The sequence below is a fragment of the Giraffa tippelskirchi genome, chromosome 13 (genome assembly GCF_054371585.1).
Source record: "Giraffa tippelskirchi isolate mGirTip1 chromosome 13, T2T-mGirTip1v1.2.pri, whole genome shotgun sequence".
NCBI lineage: Eukaryota > Metazoa > Chordata > Mammalia > Artiodactyla > Giraffidae > Giraffa > Giraffa tippelskirchi.
This window is the reverse complement of record NC_137287.1, coordinates 114448700-114473694: the sequence shown is the minus strand read 5'-3', so window position 1 is coordinate 114473694 and position 24995 is coordinate 114448700. Positions and strand designations below refer to the sequence as shown.

The 24995-nt window shown below is 42.7% G+C and overlaps 1 protein-coding gene across 2 annotated transcripts; it reads left to right on the top strand.

Annotated features, from left to right (window-relative positions):
• The first annotated feature begins 1352 nt into the window (after window positions 1-1352).
• On the top strand, window positions 1353-20019 carry SERINC3 (serine incorporator 3). 2 transcript variants are annotated; one of them, XM_081557069.1, is made up of 11 exons: window positions 1353-1495; window positions 7082-7243; window positions 9835-10025; window positions 11494-11573; window positions 12223-12360; window positions 13802-13971; window positions 14777-14867; window positions 16163-16343; window positions 17984-18211; window positions 18929-18947; window positions 19096-20019. In XM_081557069.1, exons 1-11 carry the CDS (start codon window positions 1457-1459, stop codon window positions 19213-19215), a joined length of 1419 nt encoding a protein of 472 aa, XP_081413195.1. In that variant the 5' UTR covers window positions 1353-1456; the 3' UTR covers window positions 19216-20019. The 2 variants fall into 2 exon arrangements, with proteins under 2 accessions (XP_081413195.1, XP_081413193.1); XM_081557067.1 differs by lacking the exon at window positions 18929-18947 and having other exon boundaries at window positions 19077-20019.
• Window positions 20020-24995: the final 4976 nt, after the last annotated feature.

The following is a 24995-nucleotide window of genomic DNA, read 5'->3' as shown; positions in this document are numbered from 1 at the left end:
ATTCTACAAACACATACATACACACACCCTAAAAACAATGTTATGTAACTGTAGATGTGATTTACCTTTTTGTGTGTGTGTGTGATTTACCTTTTGATGAGATTTGAAAAATGAAGCCTTCATCATGTTAAAAAAAGGGAGATATGCAAATGTCAGAAAAATGTTAAATACATCCTAGTCACCAACATACTTTCTCTTTAGTTTGAAACAAGACTTTCTCACTCTGCCTTTCAGTTCAGTTCAGTCGCTCAGTTGTGTCCTCTGACCCCATGGACTGCAGCACATCAGGCCTCCCTGGTCCATGACCAACTCCCAGAGTTTACTCAAACTCATGTCCATTGAGTCAGTGTTGCCGTCCAACCATCTCACCCTCTGTCATCCCCTTCTCCTCCTGCCTTCAATCTTTCCCAGCATCAGTCTTTTCCAATGAGTCAGTTCTTCGCGTCAGGTGGCCAAACAAAGTATCGCACTTTCAGTTTCAGCATCAGTCCTTCCCATGAATATTCAGGACTGATTTCCTTTAGGATGGGCTGGTTGGATCTCCTTGCAGTCCAAGGGACTCTCAAGAGTCTTCTCCAACAACACAGTTCAAAAGCATCAATTTTTCGGCGCTCAGCCTTCTTTATGGTCCAACTCTCATATCCAGACATGACTACTGGAAAAACCGTTGCTTTGACTAGACGGACCTTTGTTGGCAAAGTAATGTCTCTGCTTTTAAATATGCTGTCTAGGTTGGTCATAACTTTTCTTCCTTCTTCTCTTTTGCCTTTCAGTATAACTTAATGTCCTGTTTGGGGCTTCCTTGGTGGCTCAGATGGTAAAGAATCCGCCTGCAATGCTGGAGACCTGGGTTTCATCCCTAGGTCAGGGAAGATATTTACATATAAGTGTATCCTTAGATCCTTTCATTCACCCCAAATGATTTATAAATGCCACATTTTAGGAAACAGTGCACATCTTTTCTACTTAATTTGGGATCATCCTTCCGTTCTTAGACTAAAGAAAATTCCTTAGATTAGCTATAAAGTCCTTCCAGGACTGCCCCCTAATTACCTCCTTCTTACATAGTAAGCATTAAATAAACTAAGAATATGCCCTCATACTACTTTTTCATAGTAGTCACAACATGTCATAGTGTATTTCTGTCCTTTGTCAGTCTCTTCTTAACTTGGTCATACATTCTCGCGCACTTCTGTACCCCAGATCTTGACAGAGCGCGCTGCGAGAGAATACACACGAGGCGAAGGAACGCAACCAGCTCCTCTTCTGCACACGCCCCCACCAGTTGAGCCCCGCCTTCTCCCCAACCCACAAGCCTGGTGGGTGGGGCCACGCGGTGACGCAGGCCGCACGTTTCCGGCCCGAGAAACCGTCGTTTCTGGGGTGACGGCTCAGCCCGCAGTTCACCACAGTGCTCGGAACCCGGGTTTCGGCCGCTTCCATCACCCGCGTCACCATGGGGGCCGTGCTGGGCGTCTTCTCCCTCGCCAGCTGGGTGAGTTCGGGGTCTAGTGTCTCTGTCGGTCTTATGGCTCGGGGCGAGGGGCGATAGGGCTCCCCAAGCCGTGAGCTCCGTACGGGCCTGGGCCTCGGAGGCCCGGGGGTTGGGGGGCGGCCCTGGGCTGCAGAGGGTATATATGTCCGGGGAGGTCCAGGGTGAAATCCGCGATGCGCGGCGATCGGATCCGGCGCTTCTCCGGCGTTTGCTGAGGAACGTAAGAGGCCAGGTCTCCATTGTTTACAATCTGATTGCCCCGCCCCCGCCAGCCTTCCGGCCTCTGGGTCCCTCTGGAGCTGGGATGGGACCCGGGACTGGGCTCCCTGGGCCGGGGCTCTCTGGTTCATTTCCAAGCGCCTTCTTAGGGTGGCGTCATTTGTTTGGGCGGTGGGGGCAGGGTGTGTGTGTGGATAATATATTTATCCCATAGCACAGGATTTGCCAAAGCTACAGAGGATGTGGCAGAGGTGAGATTTTTAACCAAGGCCTGGGTGCGATTCTGGCTCAAGGGAAAGAAGGCCTTGTGGATTATTATTCAGAATTGGAAGTCATGGCCTGAACATTTTGGGGCCTCGTACAAGTCATTTGTTTCTGGCTTTCCTTAAGATGAGGACCATCATCCCAGCATTCCTTGCCTCCAGAGCTGTTGTGAGGATGAAGTGAACAAATGGTTTGAATCACTTTGTAAATTGTAAACGTCATATTTGCAAAAGGAAAAATACAGGACCTGTGGAAGGGAATATGTTGAGTTCACTCATACATTCGCTTCAGAGGGGCATGATTCCTTGACATCATTTCCTTGTTTCCTAACTCCCCCGACGGAGTTGATTGGCCAAGGAGTCAATCTCAGCTCATTCCACTTCCCTATCTTAGGGACAGACTATATTTTCCATCCTTTAAGATTGTTGAACATAAAGCAAAAGAGCTGTTGGTCACTTAAGGGCCTAGATGACAGTGGCTTTCCAGTTTTTTGACCTTGCCAAAAATAAGAAATCTTACTTGCTTTAGTTAATACACCTGTTTAAATACAAGTTTCATGAAATAATTCTTTGCCCTCTGCTGTACTTTTTTCTGTCATAGTAAAAAAAAATCTTGGCCAGTTGATTTTTACAGTGTTTACAAAATAAGTATTTTGCAAATACTTACAGTACATTTACAAAATTGCAGCATTTACAAAATAAGATTTAGGGAAAACTAGTTAAGAAAGTCATTAATTAGGGACTAATATGGTAATCTGAAATCTGAAACACATGGTGGCTTTGATGTAAAGCCGAGATTTGAGTTGATGCCATCAAAGCATTTCTACCTATTAATCACTTTTATATTTTATTGATAACTTTTGTTCAATGGGACCAGCAAGTAATTCAGTGTACCAGGGAATGGAGTGAGTGAGGGGAAGAATAATAAAAAACAGAAAGGTAAAAGGGAGCCAAATCATGTAGATACCCACCCATTGGTCAATCTAAGGACTTTGGCTTTTACTCTACCTGATTATGGGGATCCATTAGAGAGAAGAAGAATGATATGAACTGACACAGTGTTGCTGTGTGGAGAATAGATGGTAGAAAAGAAAGGGTAAAGCCGTGTAGGGGAGGAAAAACTTTTATTCGATTCTCTGTGGATTAGTGGTTGGGGCCTGCGAATTAAACTAAGACGACAAATTAGCAAGAAAAAAATGTTTGTACTTGTGCAACCCACATACATGCAGGAGTTTTCAGGGGTGAACAACTCGAAAGAGTGGTTAGAATATAGGACTTATTATATGCCTTTCTTAATGGGTGGAGGGTTGCAGGAAAGGGCTTCCCTGGGAAAAACAAAGAGGTTTCTTTGGGAAAGATGAATGGGTTTTTAGGAGAACAAACAGGAGATAAGAAAGTGTGTGATAGTACTTGTTTATGTGAGTGCAGAGGTCTTTTTCTCTTCTTCAAGGCAATAAAACTCCCTTGGAGGGAGAATTTATGGCAGTTGCTACCTTCAGTCAGATGAGAAAAGCTCTGAGAAGGCATTTTTTTCCCTGCGTCTTTTGAATCTCACATGTCTTCATCTTAAAATAATTTTTATACTAACTCAGGGTTCTGAATGGGTTGCTATAGCCCAAGATAGGAGCTATTGCATTTAATCCAGGTGAGAGATGATAGTGGTGACTGGACCAGTGTGATAACTGAGGATGCTATGAAAGTAGCTAGATCCCGGATACATTTTGAGGTTAGAGCTGATGTGCTGATAAATGGAATGAGAGTTTTGGGAAAACAAGGCATCAAGGATGACTGCAAGGTGTTTGACCTGGGCAACAGGAAGAGTATGCCTGGGTCCTTGGACTCTTTAATCAATAAAAATTAGTTAGAGGCCAGACGAGAATTTCAGGCAAGCAGGAGGAAGAAGAAATAAGCAACAGGTACCCTTGCTTGCTCCCAAGATGTGGAGGAACTGGTTCCTTAAATGGGATGTGGGTAGGGACGGATCAGTGAGTTGAGTAAGAGATGTGGCTGAAGTGGTGTGCTCGCCTCCCCTCCTTGGTGCTGTTACATGCAGGGACCATGCACAATACCCTGTACTGTTTTGCTCTCAGCAGCTCAGAAGTAGCAGTTGGTTTGTGGCCCTATTGTATCTTATTGTTCATGCAGGCAGTTATTTTTAGTCCCTTATAGTTTCTCTGTATTCCGCTGCTCGCTGCTGGAGAGTTGGTCCAGGTGCAAGCACTCTGGAAAAGGGTCCCAGGTTCCCGCCTATCTCAAATAGAGTTATTTACTGAGATAGGTGTGGAGCCTTATACCAAGGTCACAGATGTGGAGCTCCGCACCAAGGTTATCTCTGGAACTGTCTGAGCCCCATAGCAACTGTTGCCATGAACCCCCCTGATCTAAACCAGCCTGCTCCCTGACCCTATATTAGGTACAAATACCTACCCTAATACTCACCCTCTAGCACCCTAACCAATCACCTAATGCCATCCTTCCAGCAGGATTTTTTTTTTTTATATTGAGGCTATAAAAGTGAAAAGTGATAGTGTTAATTGTTCAGTTGTGTCCGATTCTCTGCATCCCCGTAGACTGTAGCCTGCTAGGCTCCTCTGTTCATGGACTTCTCCAGGCAAAATTGCTGGAGTGGGTACCATTCCCTTCTCCAGGGGATCTTCCCGACCCAGGGATCAAACCCGGGTCTCCTACTAACTCATGAAGGAGTTGGCTCTCCCTTGAGCCGGCCCGCTGTTCTAACAGGTGGCTCTCCCTGGTCTGTCAGGAGGTTGGCCCGCTGTGCTAACAGCCAGTCTCCCGCTCCAGTAAACTCTTTTCTCTCATTCTGTCTCATGTCTGGAAATTTTTTTCCAACCTGCACACAGATCATGAAAACAGGGGAGTGACATAACATATAGTAAGACGTTTGTTCTGCAGTTTGAGTGCCTATTGTGTAAAAGTGCAAAAGATACAATGCTATGTGGTCACCCCACCACTGCCCCGACTCCAGGTACAGAGAGTTATAAACGAGTAAGTAGGTGTACTGGTTTGCCAGGGCTGGATAACAAAAGACCGCAAAGTGGATGACTTAAATAACAGAAATCGATTGGCTCGTCGTTTGGAGGCTAGAAGTCTGAGATTAAAGTGTCAGCCGGGTTGGTTCCTTCTGAAGCTCTGTTCCAGGCTTCTTCCCTAGTTCCTGGTGGTTTGGTAGCAATCTTTGGTGTTCCTTGGTTTATAGATCTCTGCCTTCATCTTCGCGTGATGTTCTCCCTGTGATGCACAACTGTGTCCAGATTTCTCCTTTGTATGACACCAGTCATGTTTGATTAGCGTCCACTCTTCTCCAGTAAGACATCATTTTACCGAATTACATCTGTAGCGACCCTGTTTCCAAATCAGGTCGCATTCTGAGGTACTGGGGGTTAGGACATAAACGTATGAATTTTGGAGGACATAATTCAACCGATAGCGAACAGTGGGCAATTATCATTAGTTTATTTAACTGGCTAGGGGAAAAACAGCTAAAGGGAGTTAGAAGCATATGAGTGTGGTCAGAATAAACCGGAAGCAATTAGTGTCATTGTTTTTAGCTGTAAAATGTCTGTATCTCTGTCTGTGACCAGACACAGACTTCTGTTATGGTCTTTTGACCCAGGTTGTAGTTAAAAATTGAAGACTGGAGCTGGGTGGTCAATTCCCCATGAGTGTTTTGATTATGGGTATTACTGGTTATTGTGATATATGGAGCTCCTGCTATGAAAGGCATTATGCTAGGTGCTATTATACTGCTGACATTATCTCATAAAAGATTATTACTGGGGCCATACGGTAAATCAGAATCTCCCAGTGTCTGCATCTGCTGTTTCTGCTGATGATTCTGAATTAGCCTGTCCTTATAATGTAACTTGATAATGTCACCTGTCAAAGCAGTTCCAAGTGGTTTCCTAATCAGGCATGTAGAAGAATGACTCAAAGTGTGTCCTCTCATTTGGAATGCTTGTTAGGAGAATTTAGCTGACCAAAGATCCAGGTGAGTCTTTTTCTTTCAAGTGAGGGGAAGTTCACATAACATAAGATTAACTATTTGAAAGTGTATAATTGTGTCATTTAGTACATTCACATGTTGTGCTGTCATAACATGTCTGGTTCCAGAACATTTTCATCACCCCGAAGAGAAACTCAGTATCCGCTTAGCAGTCAACTCTTTTCTCCCTGCTCCCTCCAGCCTCTGGAAACCACTCACCTGCTTTCTGTCTCCAGATTGACCCATTCTGGCTATTTCATATGAATGAAATCACACAGTATGCGACCTTTTGTGTCTGGCTTCTTTCACTTGGCATAATGTTTTCTAGGTTCACCCATGTTGTACCAGCTATCAATACTTCATTTTTACGGCTAAATAATATTCCACCCTTTGTGGGTGTGCTGTATTTTATTTATCCGTTCATCAGTTGATGGACATTTAGATTGTTTCTGCCTTTCAACAATTGTAGATGGTGCTGTTTTGAACATTCATGTCTAAGTTTTGTTTGAATACTTGCTTCAGTTCTTTTGGGTGTATGTGTGAGTTGGAGTTACTGGGTCATATAATAATTCTATGTTTAATTTTGAGGAATCTCTGGGTTACCCTTAAATGGAGCCAAAAGTCTTTTGCTTTCATTATTTGTAAGGGTTTCTGTGTAATGTTTTCTTATGCTGTAATATTAGATTTGGTAACTAGGATTCTCAGAAATCAGCAGGTGGAGTTAGGTTTCTGTTTTTCTCAGTATTAAGATATATTGTTTTTAAGTAAAATATGCTGTATGTGGGAACATAACCAACACTTATTGGGCCTTTACTATGTTTTAAGTACTGTGTTGAGTGCTCATTTAGTATAGCAGTGTCTTAAGGAGGAAGATTCTGTTACTGAGTTTATTTTACAGATGGAGAAATAAGCTTACATTTTGTAACTTGCTGAGGTAAAATGGTAGAAATAATACTGACTCCAGAGCTCATGCTTTTAACCACTTCCTCTCAGCTCTGATTCTCAGAGAAGGCTCTCAGAGCCTGATGTGCCTTGTCTGCTGTTCTGGATGTCAGGAAGGAGGCCGCTGAAGGCCAAACGGTGATGATGCACTCGTTACAGGTCCCATGCCTTTGTGGTGGTGCGTCATGTTTGCTGTGCAGCTGCTGTCCCAACAGTAAGAATTCCACCTTGACTCGCCTCATCTACGCTTTCATCCTCTTCCTGGGCACCATTGTCTGTTGTATCATGTTTCATGAGGGGATGGAGACTCAGCTGAAGAAGGTAAGTAGAAGTAACAGTAGCCTTATTAATGTAGTGGTTTTAATTATTTTTATATTTTGCAAAAATTCTAGTTGTAATTAGTATCTATTTCTTCACTGTTGTGAAACTCAATCAAGTTCAGTGGATTGGTTGGGATTGTAAATTTCAGTTCTAGTCAAGACAGAATAGGAAGGTATTAGTCTTTTCCCAAAGTAAAGGTAGTATCAGAAGCAACATCTTTAGTTTAACAACTTTGGAAAAAATACTAAAAGAGTGGCCCTAAAGCTCTATCTTTTAAATAAAGTATATTTAATTTTAAACATTTAATCTAGACTGCCAAAGAATGCTCAAACTACCGCACAATTGCACTCATCTCACACGCTAGTAAAGTCATGCTCAAAATTCCCCAAGCCAGGCTTCAGCAATACGTGAACCATGAACTTCCAGATGTTCAAGCTGGTTTTAGAAAAGGCAGAGGAACCAGAGATCAAATTGCCAATATCCGCTGGATCATCGAAAAAGCAAGAGAGTTCCAGAAAAACATCTATTTCTGCTTTATTGACTATGCCAAAGCCTTTGACTGTGTGGATCACAATAAACTGTGGACAATTCTGAAAGAGATGGGAATACCAGACCATCTGACCCGTCTCTTGAGAAACCTGTATGCAGGTCAGGAAGCAACAGTTAGAACTGGACATGGAACAACAGACTGGTTCCAAATAGGAAAAAGAGTACGTCAAGGCTGTATATTGTCACCGTGCTTATTTAACTTATATGCAGAGTACATCATGAGAAACGCTGGGCTGGAAGAAGCATAAGCTGGAATCAAGATTGTTGGGAGAAATATCAATAACCTCAGATATGCAGATGACACCACCCTTATGGCAGAGAGTGAAGAAGAACTAAAGAGCCTCTTGATGAAGGTGAAGGAGAAGAGTGAAAAAGTTGGCTTAAAGCTCAACGTTCAGAAAACTAAGATCATGGCATCTGGTCCCATCACTCCATGGGAAATAGATGGGGAAACAGTGGAAACAGTGTCAGACTTTTATTTTTTGGGGGGCTCCAAAATCACTGCTGATGGTGATTGCAGCCATGAAATTAAATGACGCTTACTCCTTGGAAGGAAGGTTATGGCCAACCTAGATAGCATGTTTAAAAGCAGAGACATTACTTTGCCAACAAAAGTCCGTCTAGTCAAAAGTCCGTCTAGTTTTTCCAGTGGTCATGTATGGATGTGAGAGTTGGATGGTGAAGAAAGCTGAGCGCCACAGAATTGATGCTTTTGAACTGTGGTGTTGGAGAAGACTCTTGAGAGTCCCTTGGACTGCAAGGAGATCCAATCAATCCATCCTAAAAGAGATCAATCCTGGGTGTTCATTGGAAGGTCTGATGTTGAAGCTGAAACTCCAATACTTTGGCCACCTCATGCGAAGGGTTGACTCATTGGAAAAGACCCTAATGCTGGGTAGGATTGGGGGCGGGAGGAGAAGGGGACGACAGAGGATGAGATGGTTGGATGGCATCACTGACTCGATGAACATGGGTTTGGGTAGACTCCGGGAGTTGGTGATGGACAGAGAGGCCTGGCGTGCTGCAATTCATGGGGTCGCCAAGAGTCGGACACGACTGAGTGACTGAACTGAACTGAGCCCTCATTTGCAGACAAGGGCCAAAAAGAGAGCACTTGACTTTTAGTTTCAAAATGCAACTTGTTTATATTGTTCAGTGACAAGATTATAAATGAATTGAAAGCCAAAGCGAAAAGTCCCACAGGAGGGTCTTGCAGTTGTTGAAGTGGCCAATTTTATAAATCCAGGCTTTTCTGTCAGAGAACGTTTAACAGGAGGATTCCCGTGAGCTGTTTTCTGTCTCTCATAAATCCTCTGTTCCTTATCAGTTAATTGTCAGAGAACATTTAACAGAAGGATTGCTGTGTGCTGTTTTCTGTCTCTCATGAGCCCTTTGTTCCTTATCAGTTCCTGGTTACACGCTGCTCCCAGGACTGAGATCATGAGATGGAATGCATGCATGGATTTCCTTCATTAGCTTTTCCATACGGTGAAAGTGATTATTTTAGACCCTCTTTCTTTTGATATGGATTGTCTTCTAACTTTATGACCCCTATTACTCCTTGTTTCCTTGGTAACTTGTAAGTCTAGTCTTTTAATCTTTATCTTTCCTGAAAAAGCTACCTTGTAAAACAGTATATATACTCGTACTGTGTTGAATAAAGCACCCTTGCTCCACCAGAGGCTTGGGTCCCCGTGTCTGTCTTTCTTTCTCTCTCTCTCTTTCTCTCTAATTCTCTCTTTCTCTGGTTAATTCTCTGGAGCGTGGAAACCCGCTGAGCTCACTTTCTTGCCCGGGCTTTCAAGACCTCCTCGAGAGGACGCCCTGTGCCTTCGTGAGCGATGCAAGCCCTGTTCTAGGGCTTTATTGGTTCTCTGCGTAAACCAGGAAATTTTAGCCTCTTTCTCTCTTTTACTTTGTTATCGTCGACTCCGGACCACCAGGTTCCAGTCCATTAAAGGACCACAACACTTTTCTATGGTGGAATCGAATCTCTCTTTAAATGTGGATATTCCCATAGCATTAAAACGTTTTTTTTCCAGATACCTGGATTCTGTGATGAAGGACTCAGTACCAGGATTACTGATATTATGGATAAGGATTGTGATGTGCTGGTTCGTTATAAAGCTGTGTATCGAATCAACTTTGCCTTGGCCGTCTTCTTCTTTGCCTTCTCTCTGCTCATGTTAAATGTGAAAACGAGTAAAGATCCCAGAGCAGCGATACACAATGGGTATGTAGGAATTATTTATTGTTAACTTGTCATGGTGGTCTATCTTCCCCTTCAGCAGCTAATGTTGCCGTTTTGATGAAAGCAGTAGAGTGTATGAATCAGTGGCCCAGATGTACTTCTCATCTATCATACATGGGAAGTTGTTTCAAGGTCATTTTCAGCTGGAGCCCTGCAGTATAGTGGAGGTAGAGTGGACAACGAGAATCTTTTTTTATTTTTTGTATTATTTAATTATTTAGTATTTTTTAAAAAAATTTTTGCTTCAGGTTCCTAAGTTTCTTTGCACACCTGTGAAACTGTTCAAGCATTGTACTAGGCACTTCACACACACAAACACACGTATTTTTTTTCTTTCTATTGTTAAAAGATAAACCTGTACCTGATATGTTTAGACAGGATACAGAAGGATAAATAGTGAATATATTTGGGCCACTGATTCACATATTCCGTTGCTTCTCATTCCTGATCCCCAGTTCCTCTTGTACATGTATTTCAGAGAGGTTAAATAAATTGCCTGAGATCTCTCAGCTAGAGAGGGTTGGAACTAGGATTGAAACTCAAATCTGTTCGGCTCCAAAGCTGCTTTCTTTCCACTCTGCCATGCAAAGCAGTGTTTAAAGGTTGACTGAAAGCCCGGTTTGGTCCTGTGATGAGCTGTGTGATTGTGGGCAAGGGATTTATGTCCAGTTTCCTGATGTGCAGCTTTCCAAACTGAGATGCTGAGATTTGCAGCAGAGATGGGAAGACACATCTTGATCTGCCTCCCTGAAGGCCAGAGGCTGTAGATAACTTATGGGATAAACTAGCAGGGTAGTCTTAGGTGTGGGAATGGGAAGGTAAGGAACAGGTGCGGTAATCAGTGTTATGCACAGGTCTTTATCTGAATTACAGGCTTCTTAACTGGATACTTAGCATAATTGGGGTGGAGTTTTTGGCACTCTGAATTCATTGAACCACCAGTGCAGGCCCTGTTGTAGGGTCAGTAGTCCTAACCAGTCTTAACCACCTTAAACTGGACAAAAACTAACCCCCGGTTTCTGAAAAACAGCTTAAGTCCCTGTTGCTGTAGCAACCCGTACATCAGAGGCAAGTTATCTATAGGGGTGGTTAAAGAGTCTTGGGATATATTATCTAGGCTGTAGGTTGGAAGGTGTGAAATTTGAAACAATTTAGACAAGCCTTGTGAAGGCAAGGCCACAGCGGAGGGGTCCTTTAACGAGCTGTTAGAGCAAGGAAACTCTAAGGCAACGTGTTTCTTTCTTACGAATGTGAACGATTTGGTCTCTGTGCTAATGTTTGTCCTCAAATCGTGTGAAATACTGAGTGCGGTCGCTTCATGTCAGATGAAGAAACAAGCCCAATCATGTTGGAAGCGGCTAGTAAGGCTTAATTTTCGCATTTCAGAAGTTCATTTTCTCAATGAAAGGGAAAATTAGCATTTCATAAATGTACTTTTATATTTTAATAGATTTTGGTTGTTCAAAATTGCTGCCATTGTTGGTATCATGGTTGGATCTTTCTATATCCCTGGAGGCCACTTCAACACAGGTATGGTTCGCTATAAGGGGGGTTAATTATAATGTATACAAACTCTACAGATGACTGCATTCATTACTGATTTTGCAGAACTGGTAATTAAATGAGATGGTGTCCAATTATCATGACTTGGTACTAATATTAAGATATTAACTGATTAAAGCCAGGAGGCATTCAGCCCACTTCTCAGCTATTCTGAAACCAGATGTTAATTGTTTGCCAATATTTTAGGTTTCCCTTCTCACTTGGCAATACGAAGTTAATCGGGCTTGTCAACATAAGGACCTGTAACTATGTACTCCACTATCTCCGTTTTAACCTGCTTCCTTATTGTGGCATCACATGGCATCTGTGGATTTCCACTGTGATTTATATCCCTATAAGTAAAGGAAAGGGCTTATATCTTTTCCATTTGGAATGTCAGACCATGGGCTCCCCTTAGCACAAGCTAGAATAGATTTTAAAAGGTCTGAAACCCAACAGAACACTTGCCACAGAATGCCTTTGAGTTTGGAATTGCAATAATCTTACTCTACTGCTTGAGAAAGAATATGTCATATTATTACCTTTTCTTACTTGAAACCTTTTTAGTGTGTTGGACAGTAACATTCTGATACGTTGCTCCTGTGGTAAAGAATAACTTTGTGCTTTTGGTTTGTAGCCTGGTTTGTTATTGGCATGGTGGGGGCTGCCTTCTTCATCCTCATCCAGCTGGTGCTGTTGGTAGACTTTGCTCACTCTTGGAATGAATCATGGGTAAATCGAATGGAAGAAGGGAATCCAAGATGCTGGTATGCCGGTAGGTATCAAACCCCTATGAGAGCCATACTGCATTCAGTTCAGTTCAGTTCAGTCGCTCAGTCGTGTCCGACTCTATGCGACCCCATGAATCGCAGCACACCAGGCCTCCCTGTCCATCACCAACTCCTGGAGTTTACCCAAACTCATGTCCATTGAGTCAGTGATGCCATCCAGCCATCTCATCCTCTGTCGTCCCCTTCTCCTCCCGCCCCCAATCCTTCCCAGCATCAGGGTCTTTTCCAATGAGTCAACTCTTCGCATGAGGTGGCCAGAGTATTGGAGTTTCAGCTTCAATATCAGTCCTTCCAGTGAACACCCAGAACTGATCTCCTTCAGGATGGACTGGTTGGAGATCCTTGCAGTCCAAGGGACTCTCAAGAGTCTTCTCCAACACCACAGTTCAAAAGCATCAATTCTTCGGCACTTAGCTTTCTTCACCGTTCAACTCTTACATCCATACATGACCACTGGAAAAACCATAACCTTGACTAGATGGACCTTTGTTGGCAAAGAAATGTCTCTGCTTTTTAATATGCTATCTAGGTTGGTCATAACTTTCCTTCCAAGGAGTAAGAGTCGTTTAATTTCATGGCTGCAATCACCATCTGCAGTGATTTTGGAGCCCAAAAAAATAAAGTCTGACTGTTTCCACTGTTTCCCCATCTATTTGCCATGAAGTGATGGGACCAGATGCCATGATCTTAGTTTTCTGAATGTTGAGCTTTAAAACTTTTTCACTCTCCTTTTTCACTTTCATCAAGAGGCTTTTTAGTTCTTCTTCACTTTCTGCCATAAGGGTGGTGTCATCTGCATATCTGAGGTTATTGATATTTCTCCCAGCAATCTTGATTCCAGCTTATGCTTCTTCCAGCCCAGCGTTTCTCATGATGTACTCTGCATATAAGTTAAATAAGCAGGGTGACTATACACAGCCTTAACGTACTCCTTTTCCTATTTGGAACCAGTCTGTTGTTCCATGTCCAGTTCTAACTGTTGCTTCCTGACCTGCATACAAGTTTCTCAAGAGGCAGGTCAGGTGGTCTGGTATTCCCATGTCTTTCAGAATTTTCCACAGTTTATTGTGATCCACACAGTCAAAGGCTTTGGCATAGTCAATAAAGCAGAAATAGATGTTTTTCTGGAACTCTCTTGCTTTTTCAATGATCCAGCAGAAGTTGGCAATTTGATCTCTGGTTCCTCTGCCTTTTCTAAAACCAACTTGAACATCTGGAAGTTCATGGTTCACGTATTGCTGAAGCCTGGCTTGGAGAATTTTGAGCATGACTTTACTAGCGTGTGAGATGAGTGCAATTGTGCAGTAGTGTGAGCATTCTTTGGCATACTGCATTATGCTACATTAAACTGGGTGAAAATTGATCCTCGTTAGTATAAAAGTTTGTCACAACTGTGAGCGTTCATGTTCATTTTCTTTTTTCTAGCTTTACTGTCTATCACAAGCTTGTTTTATATCCTGTCAATCATCTTTGCCGGGTTGCTGTACAAATACTACACCAAACCAGATGGCTGCACAGAAAACAAGTTCTTCATCAGTTTTAATCTGATCCTTTGCGTTGTGATTTCTGTTTTGTCAATCCATCCAAAAATTCAGGTATGGTTGTGATTTCTGCTGCTTCCTCCTATGAGAGATTTTTAATTAATGCTAAACTTGAAACCTAGGTAACCTTTTATATGAATTTATGTCCAAGTTTATCTACTTAAACATTTTCCTACTTTAGCATGATAAAGTCTTCATAATTATATATTAATCATAAAATGTGCCATTGAATGTCAGTATTATAATTAAATGAATAATTTCCCTATTATTTAAGGGAAAAAAACTATGTAACTTAAGAATTTATTGTCCTTATAAAATTGTTTATATCACAAGAATGATTCTTAGAAATCTTTAGCAGAGATATTTTAGGGGAATTAAACTAAAAAAATAATTGATTTTAATATTTAAAACACAACTCATGCTCCTGAGTTTCCTCATTTAAATACCATATTTTAAAAATTCATGGATTTTTAGATATGAAATATGAAAACAACATCACCTCTCCTTTTAAAAGTGAGAAAACTGAAGGTCCAGAGAGTTGATGGGTTACCTAGCTAGTTAAGGGCAAAGCTTAGCTTTGATTTCACTATACGAGGGAACTAGTGGTAAATCCAAGCCTTTGTATGATACACTGGAATTTCCAGGGTTATGAAATGCCTGAGAATTGGTGGTGCATGCCTCCTCTTTCTTGGTTATTTTTCAAGCTAACTTAAACTGAAAGGTTCCTTGTCATGTTTTAGCTGTCAAGCAGAATCAGAAGGTTCTCAATAACAGCTCAGTGGGTCCCAGGAAGTACGCTTAGTTTTAGAAATTCAGCCCTTGCAGTTCCTATGGCACCGTTTTCTTTTCGATTCCGTAGGAACACCAGCCTCGTTCTGGCCTCCTGCAGTCTTCTCTTATCACCCTCTACACCATGTACCTCACGTGGTCAGCCATGTCCAATGAACCTGGTAAGGAAATTTTAGTAGCACATTCATCTGATGGAAAGAAGATAAGAAATGGGAGTTCTCTGGCAGTGCAGTGGTTAGGACTCAGCTTTCACTGCTGTGGGTGTGGGGTTGATCCCTAGTCGGGAAACTTAAGATCCTGCAAGCCATGCCATGCACACCAGGAGTAAAAAAAAGTATGAAATTACCCTTTTGGTGGGTGCCAGAACTAGAGCTGGAGCAAATGTCAGACAAACAAATGAAAAACAAAAAACTTCACTTAAATGTACAATGTCTTTGGTATTTGTACCTTTCAAGTTTTATTCTCCGTGTCTGCTCCTAGCTGTTCGGAGCTAACAGCCTAAAGGCCCACCTGAAGGACCTTTATATAGTCCAGGCTTTTCCCTGGACTAAATCAGGTTAGTTAAGAGCTGAACAAGGCAACACTGTTTTGGCCCTTTGTAGAATTATTTTAATTGAATTTTATGTTGGTGGTACAGGCTTCAGAAGAAATAGCTGCGAGAAATCTCCTCTTGTAGGTCTTATGGGATTGTTTCTCAATAGGGTATCCTGTGGACTAGTTTTCAAGGAAAACCATTACTGCAGACCATCCAGTGATGACTCACCTTATTTTTATTGTATTTCTATGTAACTGTGCAGAAACAGGACTAGGGATAAACTCCTTGTGCCTTTCTTTCTTTTAAATAACCAGGCCAAATTTATTGAATCTACCTTATTTTGCAAACAAATTTATCTTTTTCTAAACTTCTTGTTTTATATTGGATTATAGTTGATTAACAATGTTATGATAGTTTCGGGTATACAGCAAAGTGATTTAGTTATACATTTTCCCATTTAGGCTGTTATGTAATATTGAGCAGAGTAGGTCCTTGTTGGTTATCCATTTTAAATAGAGCAGTGTGTACAAGTCCATCCCAACCTCCCCACCACCCTTCCCCCTGGTAACTGTAAGTTCCTTCTCTAAGTCTGTGTAAACTCCTTATGCTTTAAGGACACAACTGTAGAGCCCCAAAGATATGGTAGTTAAACTTCAAAACCAATGAAATAAAGATGGACGTTTATGAAATTGGACAAATACTCTGTTGCTGTAGTTTCTTTACTCTTTCTCGAAAACCAAGTCTTTGGTTGCAACACAGATGTGTTACTGCCCAGTTGCAGGTTCTTTGAAGTATAAAACATTCTCATGTTTGAAATTGTGTTTTGTTACCATGACTGAGTGATGTGTAAACACACCCCTCAAATCCTTTTGGACCCCGATGAGTTATCCCTAAAGATAAAAAGCAGTTTCTCATTATCAGATCGTTCCTGCAACCCTGGTCTGTTGAGCATCATTACGCACATGACCTCATCCACCTTGGCTCCTGCGAATACAACTGCTCCAGCGCCTACCCCTGCTGTGCCGTCACAGAGCGGGCCTTCTCTGAATCAAGAGAATTTCATTGGGCTGTTAGTCTTTGTTCTCTCTCTTTCCTATTCTAGGTAAGTTAAAAAGTCCTTGACTTGCCTCACTTAACCCTGAGGTGTAGGTTTCTGGAAGTTCAGTAAATCCTCTAATTCCCCCTGGCTTTACTAAGAGATATGTTCTCCTTTGTATAGGAAGATAAAACCCTTACCTAACCTGACACTAGATTAGCTAGGATAGTGGCTCTGAAATTTGGTTGGCTTATCTTTTTTTTTTAAAGCAATCTTTATTTTATGATCATTGTAAATAATATAAGCAACTAGCAGAATTTTATGCATGAAATGTTCAAGTCGGTAGTTATTCCAAGACCTCAGATACAACCTATGTTAGCAGTTTGCACTCATTCTCTCACCCATTTTGATTGATTATGTCTGTCTAATAGTGTGTGATACTTTAGTAATTTTAAAATGTGAAAAAATACAAATAAGCAAGGATATATTTATATAAACTAACAGCGTAAATGAGGACAGTTTAACGTAGGAAATGAAATTGTCCTCCCTCTAAACTCACCTCTTCTGTGGTTAAATTTTGGCACATATTATTTCAGGCTTTTTTCTTTTGCTTATACTTACTATCTATTGATCTATTTGTATCTGTATTATTATGTATATTTTTATAAATAGTTACATAACTTTATCTCACTTTATATATAATTAAAAAATAGAGAACATACTATATAATGGTATAACAGCATACTATTCTGAAATACATATGAATTTGTCATAATTTGGACAGCTTTGCACACATAATGTGTAGTTTTACCCTTTTTTTCCTTTTTTTTCTTTAATGATTGCTTAAAATATGAGTTGGCAATCTACAGCCCTTGGGCTGATTTCCTTTTATTGGCTTATAGCTATATTCATTTTTTTCATGCTCTCCGTGACTATTTTTTGTTTATTTCCTTTGATTCTTGATCTTAAGAGGAAAGCTTTTAATCTTTCACTATTAAATACAGCTTTTTCATAGAGGCCCTTTATCAATTTGAGGACGTTTTCTATTTCTAGTTTGAGTTTTTATCATAAGAAAGTATCAGATGTTTGCCAAAAAAAATTTTTTTTGTCTGTTGAGATGTTCATGTGGAATTTGTCCTTTATTTGTATGTACTTTTTTATTCAATCATTTAGCAAACTTTTAGTGAGTATCTGCTGTGTACTAGAAATGCACAGATGACTAAGGTCATTGCCAGAAGTTCTGTGAATAGCAAGGAAGACAGGAATGGTTAAGTGATATGGCAGAAGGAAGAGTAAGGAGCTATGGGAATTTAATCCAGCCTAGTCATGGGGCGACTTCAGAGAAGACTTCCTAGAGGACACGGCATGATTAGAGAGTTAAAGAGTGAGTAAGTTAGCTGGGCGAAGGTGGGCATTGCATTCCAAGCAGAGGAGAGATACTTTGAAGTCCTGGAAGCAGACACCATAAGCATAGTGTATTTTGGGAAACCCCTCCAGGCAGTTAAAGCATCAAATTGTAACTGTTAGGAGTAGTGTCTCTGTCTTGTGATGACAGGCAGCAGATCAGAACTTTAAGCAAACCCTTCAGAAGCCCTTCAGTCCCCAAAGCAGGAGCAGTTTAGAAATAACCTTCATGGGTACAGGCCCATGACAGCACTTCATCTTCACGCCCCCTTCTGACTTACCTTCCTGGGATCACTTTCCAGCATCCGCAATTCCAGCAATAGCCAAGTGAGTAAGCTGACGCTGTCAGGAAGTGACAGCGTGATCCTCCGTGATACGGCTGCCAGTGGGGCCAGTGATGAGGAAGATGGACGGCCTCGGCGGGCAGTGGACAACGAGCGAGAGGGGGTGCAGTACAACTACTCCATGTTCCACCTCATGCTCTGCTCGGCTTCCCTGTACATCATGATGACCTTGACCAACTGGTACAGGTAGGAGGCAGGGAACTGAGGGAAGACCACTTAGCCCCTTGGGGCTGCCTGTAAAAGCTTCTGACCTCAGAATCCCTTTCTTTTACCCATATGATGAAAGTGTGTTCAGTGCTCACGCTTTTCTGAAATGCTTCTGACTTTTTTTTCTCCTCTTGCATTTATAATCCAGTTGGAATTCTTACAGTGAAAATCATGGGAAGCCCTTCCAAACTTGAGTAACTTGAGAGAGAAAATCATGACATAAAGCGATCTGACTTGTCTTTGTTCACTGAGTTTTCTTTGTCTAGAGATGGCCATGTAGAATGTTCTGATCAAAGGAAACATCTGGTAAAGCAGGGAAGATTCAGTAAATTCATTTCAGTCTTGAATTTTACCAGTATGTAAAATAGCCAGATGTTCCTGAAGAACTTTTTGCAAGGAATGGTCAGGGTTCTTCATGCAGGCTAAAAGATAAAAGCTGTTTGAGTGGCAGACCCCCCCTGCTCATAAAAATAAAAAAAATAGCAACATTCTCAAGTCCCTCCTGGTAACTGACTACAGAGTAGGCGAGTTTCAGTGGAGAATTTCTTAGCTTTTGCTGAGGGGCCGCTGTATGCTGAAATTAGGCTCCTTTACTTAACTCTCAGGGGCTTCCCAGGTGGCTCAGTGGTAAAGAATCTGCCAGCCAAGCAGGAGATGTGGGTTTGATTCCTGGGTCGGGAAGATCCCCAGGAGAAGGGCATGGCAACCCACTCGAGTATTCTTGCCTGGGAAATCTCATGGACAGAGGAGCCTGGCGGGCTACAGTCGTTGGGGTTGCAAAAGAGTTGGACATGACTTAGTGACTGAACAGCAGCAACCACCTAACTCTCTGTTGTTTTCTCAGCCCTGATGCAAACTTCCAGAGCATGACCAGCAAGTGGCCAGCTGTGTGGGTCAAGATCAGTTCCAGCTGGGTCTGCCTCCTCCTCTACGTCTGGACCCTCGTGGCTCCGCTCGTCCTCACCAATCGAGACTTCAGCTGAAGCTCTGAGTGCCAAGGACATCACTGAAATTCATAAAGGTCTCCTTTGCTGAAAGCTCACATACTGTTTACTTTCGCTTCAACTAATATATTAAGCAAATGCTCTGCAAGTAAGACTATATCCAGGTTTATATCGGAGGGCAAGATGGAATAATGCTTGATGCAGGATCAGAACCTTTCATTTATATCTCTGTTATGTTTATTTGTAAGGATAGAGAGCAAAAGAACAGATTGTGTTTTAAAGTGAACTACAGCTGTGCTGTGAAGAGAGTTCTTTATTAAGACTTGTAGGTTCCTACAACTTTGATTTAAAATGTAAGACAGAAAAATGTTGGATATTTGAGGTTGTCATTAATATATTTCTATTGCAGTATCTTTAAAGAGCAAAATAATTATAATGATGCATTTCTATGACAGTTTTCTTCTGTGAAAGTCTTTACTGTGTGTACGGGCCCTCTGTTCAGCCCTTAAACTCAGTGCTTGGGGAAAGGAGTCTGTGTGCGGGTCTTGCCCTAGAAGAGGGGTTGTTGGTATGGCTGCTGCTTCTACGTCTTGAGTTTTTTTTATTTCCTTTTTATTTTTTATACTACAGCATTGATGCTGCTTGATTCAAGCCTGTGGCTTTGCTAGAAATGTTAATTTCAATAAACGCTTTGTATGTTTGGTTAAACCGAAGAGTCACTTGAAAAACTGGTGCAGCTTTAGTCTATGTCATTATCTTGTTATGAGTGTGTAAAAGTACAAATGCATGTGAATATATTATATTTGCACTATAAAGGTATTTGATTAAAATAGAAAGACTTAAGCTTTTTAAGGTCCTTTCTTTAACAGCTTTGATGAGTTAGCAGCATTCTAGGTTTTTCATTTTTTTAGACTTCTCTGGGCAATAAGGTTTATAAAGCATCTTCTAGAATGCCCTCCTATTCCTTCTAAAATTTAAAGTCTGACCAGTGAGTAAAGTCTTGAACTCATTCAGAAATTCTACTAAATATCTTTCCTGGGCAAGACACTTGGGTAGATGAGAGATAAGGCTTGCATTCTCTGGAAGCTTCTTTGGGAGGGGTAGCGCACAGGGAAGTAGGATAGAGCAGTCTGCTTGTTCAGCGAAGGTTTCCTGCATGTTCTGTACGAGGCCCGGTCAGGCCTGGGACACAGCCTTAAACATGACAGACACCGGCTCTGCCGGCTTGGAGTTAAAGAGTTTCAAAGAGGGTGAAATGAGCTGACAGGTGATAGAACATGTTGTAATCGGTGCTGTGATTTAGGAATTGCAGAGAACTCACAGGAGAGGTGCTGGGTGGGGAGTGTCATGGTAGGCTTCCTGGGAAAAGTGATATCTAAGCCAAGAAATGTTAGGAGTTCACTAATGAGAGGAATAGGGCAGTAGAGTGGCATTGCCAAAGGATAGACTAAACTGTAGGTTAAGGGTAGGGAGACTTAAAAAAAAATACCGTGTTCAGTAAAGCTTTAATGGGGAGAAGTGGTCTGGGACCAGGCCACGAAGGGCTGTGTAAACCACACTGAAGAGTTTGGACCTTGTGCGGGGGCAGCAGGGAACACAGAGTGCCATGGGCAGATGGTCTTGTCAGTCACTGTGGCTGATGTGTGGGGAAGGGATCTAGAGAATGAGACCGGGGCAGTCCTTACGAGATTTGAAACAGAGAAGTCAAGTGAGGATAGAGAGAAATTGACAGCTGAGAGCGCCTCAGTAATTAAACATTTTAACTTGGCAGTTGATTAGCTGTGGGAGAGAGGTCGATTCCTGAGTGATGCTAGTTTAGCCACCTGAAATCTCTGGTGGTTCTGTTTATATGGTGAGAAAAACCAGAAGGGGAGGAACAGCTTGCGCTGGAAGAAAGATGGAGGTGATCTCTGAAGATGGCTGTCTGGGTTTGGAAGCATGCTTTGTTATTTTCTGTCAGTCAGACGGGTCAATAAATACTTACTGAGTATATACTATGCTTTACGACCTTAGGCAAATGACAAGCCATCTGAGCCTCAGTGTTTCCTTTGTTTGAAAGTTTACCTTGGTACAGAAGAGCATTTAGAGAGTAAAATTACTTTGCAGAGTGCTTAACCGTTGTAAGCACGCTGGTGGTAGCTGCTCATCTCCACGTGGGCTAAAATGAGACTGGTCAATAGTCAGAGGTCAGAGATGTTCAGCCGTAATCTAACGGAGGTGAGATTTGAGGGTTCTTAGAGAATTAGACAGGGCCTAGGGGGGACAGTCTCAGCTGAGCTGTAGGTGCGGGGTCAGGAAGCAGGGCTTGATAGGAACTGTTGGAACTGCCACCTTTTAAACCAATACTTTATGCCATGGCTCACAGATAAAATTGCCAGGGATGTGGGGGACAGTTAGGGAAGGTATAGCCCCTTACTCTGCAGATGGAAAGCAGTCACCCCGTTTTCCTTAAAGAAGGGCCAGCCAGATTAAGACTTTTAAGGGTCCTGAACTTTAAAAACATCACCGTGTACCACCCCTCCTCCACCTTATGTCACTTAAAAGCAATACTAAACTGTAAAATAAGTGTAACAGAGTCCAATAAAGTTTTTATTTTTTTCTCATGATGATAACTTCAATATTAATTTGAAATAACAAATTCTTTTTTAAAACCGAAGGGGCAGTGTCCCTTTACTTGGTTATACACTGCTGCTAAGTCGCTTCAGTCGTGTCCAACTCTGTGCGACCCCATAGACGGTAGTCCACCAGGCTCCCTTGTCCCTGGGATTCTCCAGGCAAGAATACTGGAGTGGGTTGCCATTTCCTTCTCCAGTGTATGAAAGGGAAAAGTGAAAGTGAAGTCGCTCAGTCGTCTCCGACTCTAAGCGACCCCGTGGACTGTAGCCTACCAGGCTCCTCCGTGCATGGGATTTTCCAGGCAAGAGTACTGGAGTGAGGTGCCACTGCCTTCTCCATGGTTATACACTAAGAGCAAGTTAAAGCTGGCCTGTTGCTAGGACACCCAGTAGTGTACTCAAGACTCAAGTGAATTGTACATGTTGAATGCTGAATTATACACATGCATTAAAAAAAATCAGTATTTTCAGTAAGCTCAGGATTCCACTGTAAAGCAAGGGGGTATTTTGAATCCTCAGACCTCATGGTGTCATCCCATTCTAGAAGAGTGCCCTGGTATCTCATCGCCATGAAGCAGGCCTGTCTGTCCCCCACTATTGCTGATTGGGGGCCCTGGCTCTGAGGTCAGCTGTGTGCCCTAGGAATTCATTAAAGGCAACAGTGTGGCTGCCACCCCTGCATGCTTAGAGCTGGGAGAAAGCTTGTCGGCCCTTCTCAGATTTCCCTTTCTAGGTTGCTCTTGCTAGGCATTCTGTTGGATGGGAAGTAAAACTCTTGATGATCAAAGATCTCCCAAAGAATGGCCATGGACCTGGTTTTCCGTGCTTTTGATGTTCTGGACCAAACCATAACTCAGACCTAATTTAAACCCGACAACTTTTGTGTTCACTCCAAGTCTCTGCTTGATGATATTTTTCTTTTTACCTATTGAGGCTAAAGTGACTATTCAGTACTATGTGGCATGCGTTTGATCTCTGTGGAAGGATGGCAGGTGCCAGGCTTGTGCTTACCAACAGGAGCTGCTGTTCGTCCCTTTACACTTTGTGTCCGTCTATCCATCCTGTTACAGCCCAACTCGGGCCACTCGGTCAGTGGTCTCCTCACTCCTGCTGGGTGACTTAAGTCACATGGTGCCTGTATCCTCAGGGGAAGAAAAATAAGAGCTGCCCCAAAATAGCAACATGTACCAAGCAAGGAACGGATATTATCCACAGCCCTGTAAAGTGGTGATGATTCTCCCCTTTTGTAGATCAAACCGAGGTGTAAAGAGGTTAGTGTCCTGCCCACAGACACTTTAGTAAGAAGCAAAGCAGAGAAACAAATGCAGGGCTGGTTTAGATCCCAGTTTCCCTTGGCCTGTAAGGATGTAGGAGACAAGATAAACTATACAGACTGCTTCATGTAGGGGGACCAGGCCAGCTGGCTCTCTACCCATTACTAATGAAGGAAAATTAGCTCCCTGAAGGCAGTAACTGCTGTCCTAGGGTCAGTGTATTCCAAGAGGGTTGGTAACTTATAAGAAAGCAACATTTAGTTTAAAGTTTCTTTTTTTTTCCAGAAAAGTAGTGCCCTTAAAGGAATTTATTATCAGCTTTTTAAAAAATATATATATATATTTTTATTAATATGGCTGGGCTGGGTCTTAGTTGCAGCATGTGAGCTCTTAGTTGCAGCATGTAGGATCTAGTTCCCTGACAGGGATCGAACCCCAGGCCCCCTGCATTGAGAGTGCAGAGTCTTAGCCACTGGACCACAAGGGAGGTCCCCATCCGTACTCAGCAGCTTTAAATGCAATAACATGAAACATTCGGTGCCATTTATTATATAGAAGTGCTGAACAAGTACTGTGAGGCGTGGGCACTGGAGAAAACTAAGAGGTATTTTAGAAGAGAAACCAGAAAGAGCTGACTCATGGAAATAACTCCTATGGCTTCTAAATAGCTAAGTTGATCCTTTTAACACTGTTACGGAGGTAAAAAGAATTGGAGCCATTAGCTCTGTCTTTCCAGACGTGAGAAACAGACTAAGTTGCTTTGAGAATGCTGACCTGAAGAGCTGGTATGCTGCAATGTTAAAGTACTTACTGTTGCATCATCAAAAGCCAGCAGTAACGTATGGGTATTCCGAGGGTTTCTCAACTGGCCCATCCACCAACACGCCAGCCCCGCCACAGACGCCACAGACGGGGACTTCGCTCCTGTCTCCTCTGGGGAGATGAACCAGAGGGCTGAGAGACGGCCATGAGCTTGGAGAAACAGCTGAGCAGCAGGGGACCAGAGCTGAGCAGGCCACACCCAAGTCACCCCTCAAGGAGTTTGCGTTCACTTGTAGGTGCTTCCAGAATAAAATGTTGTTACAATTTGGGTCTCAAGAGATTAAGAACTGCTTTCTATTCTCCAGGAAGCCAGAAAACAAGACACTTTTTACACTGACGCCTTCTGACTCTATAAATACCTCCCTTCTTTCTATGGTCTGTCTGGGGGCTGACTCCAGCTGTCAGGAGGAGATTGTGGGCTCCAGTCAGAATGCCTGGCCTTGAATCCCTGTGCTACTTAACTGTTAATAGCTGTGTGTCCTTGGACAAGCTGCCTTTCTGTACCTTACTTCTCCCACAGGGGCAGTAATACTGTTTCATTAAGGGTGCTTGAAGATTAAATAACATTTTGTACGTGAAGCGCTTAACAAGATGGATGCACAGCCCACAAGGGCACTCGGGGACTGTTAGCTATTGGGGTTCAAGGCCAGTCTGGGAGGTATACCTGGGCCTCGCGAGTGGCCCTCTCTCTCACTGTGGACATCTTGCTCCACTTCCTTTCTTCACACTGGTGTCCTCTCACCGCACCTGACCTTCGGAGGCAGCCCGCCCGCTGCCTAGAGAATGCACATGCTGCCACAGCGCCCCCTTCTGGCCTCAGCAGGTGAGAGGCTCTCCCCAGGCCCCCGTGTGGGAGAGTGAAAGGCACTCGGTGGTGTCTGACTCTTTGCGACGCCATGGACTATACAGCCCACGGAATTCTCCAGGCCAGAATCCTGGGGTGGGTTGCCTTTCCCTTCTCCCGGGGATCTTCCCGACCCAGGGATTGAACCCACGTCTCCCACGTTGCAGGCGGATTCTTTACCAGCTGGAAGCCCTGGCCATGAAAAATAAAACACTTAGAACCTTTACCCAAACTGCCATAGTCACGAAAGAACTCCACACACAC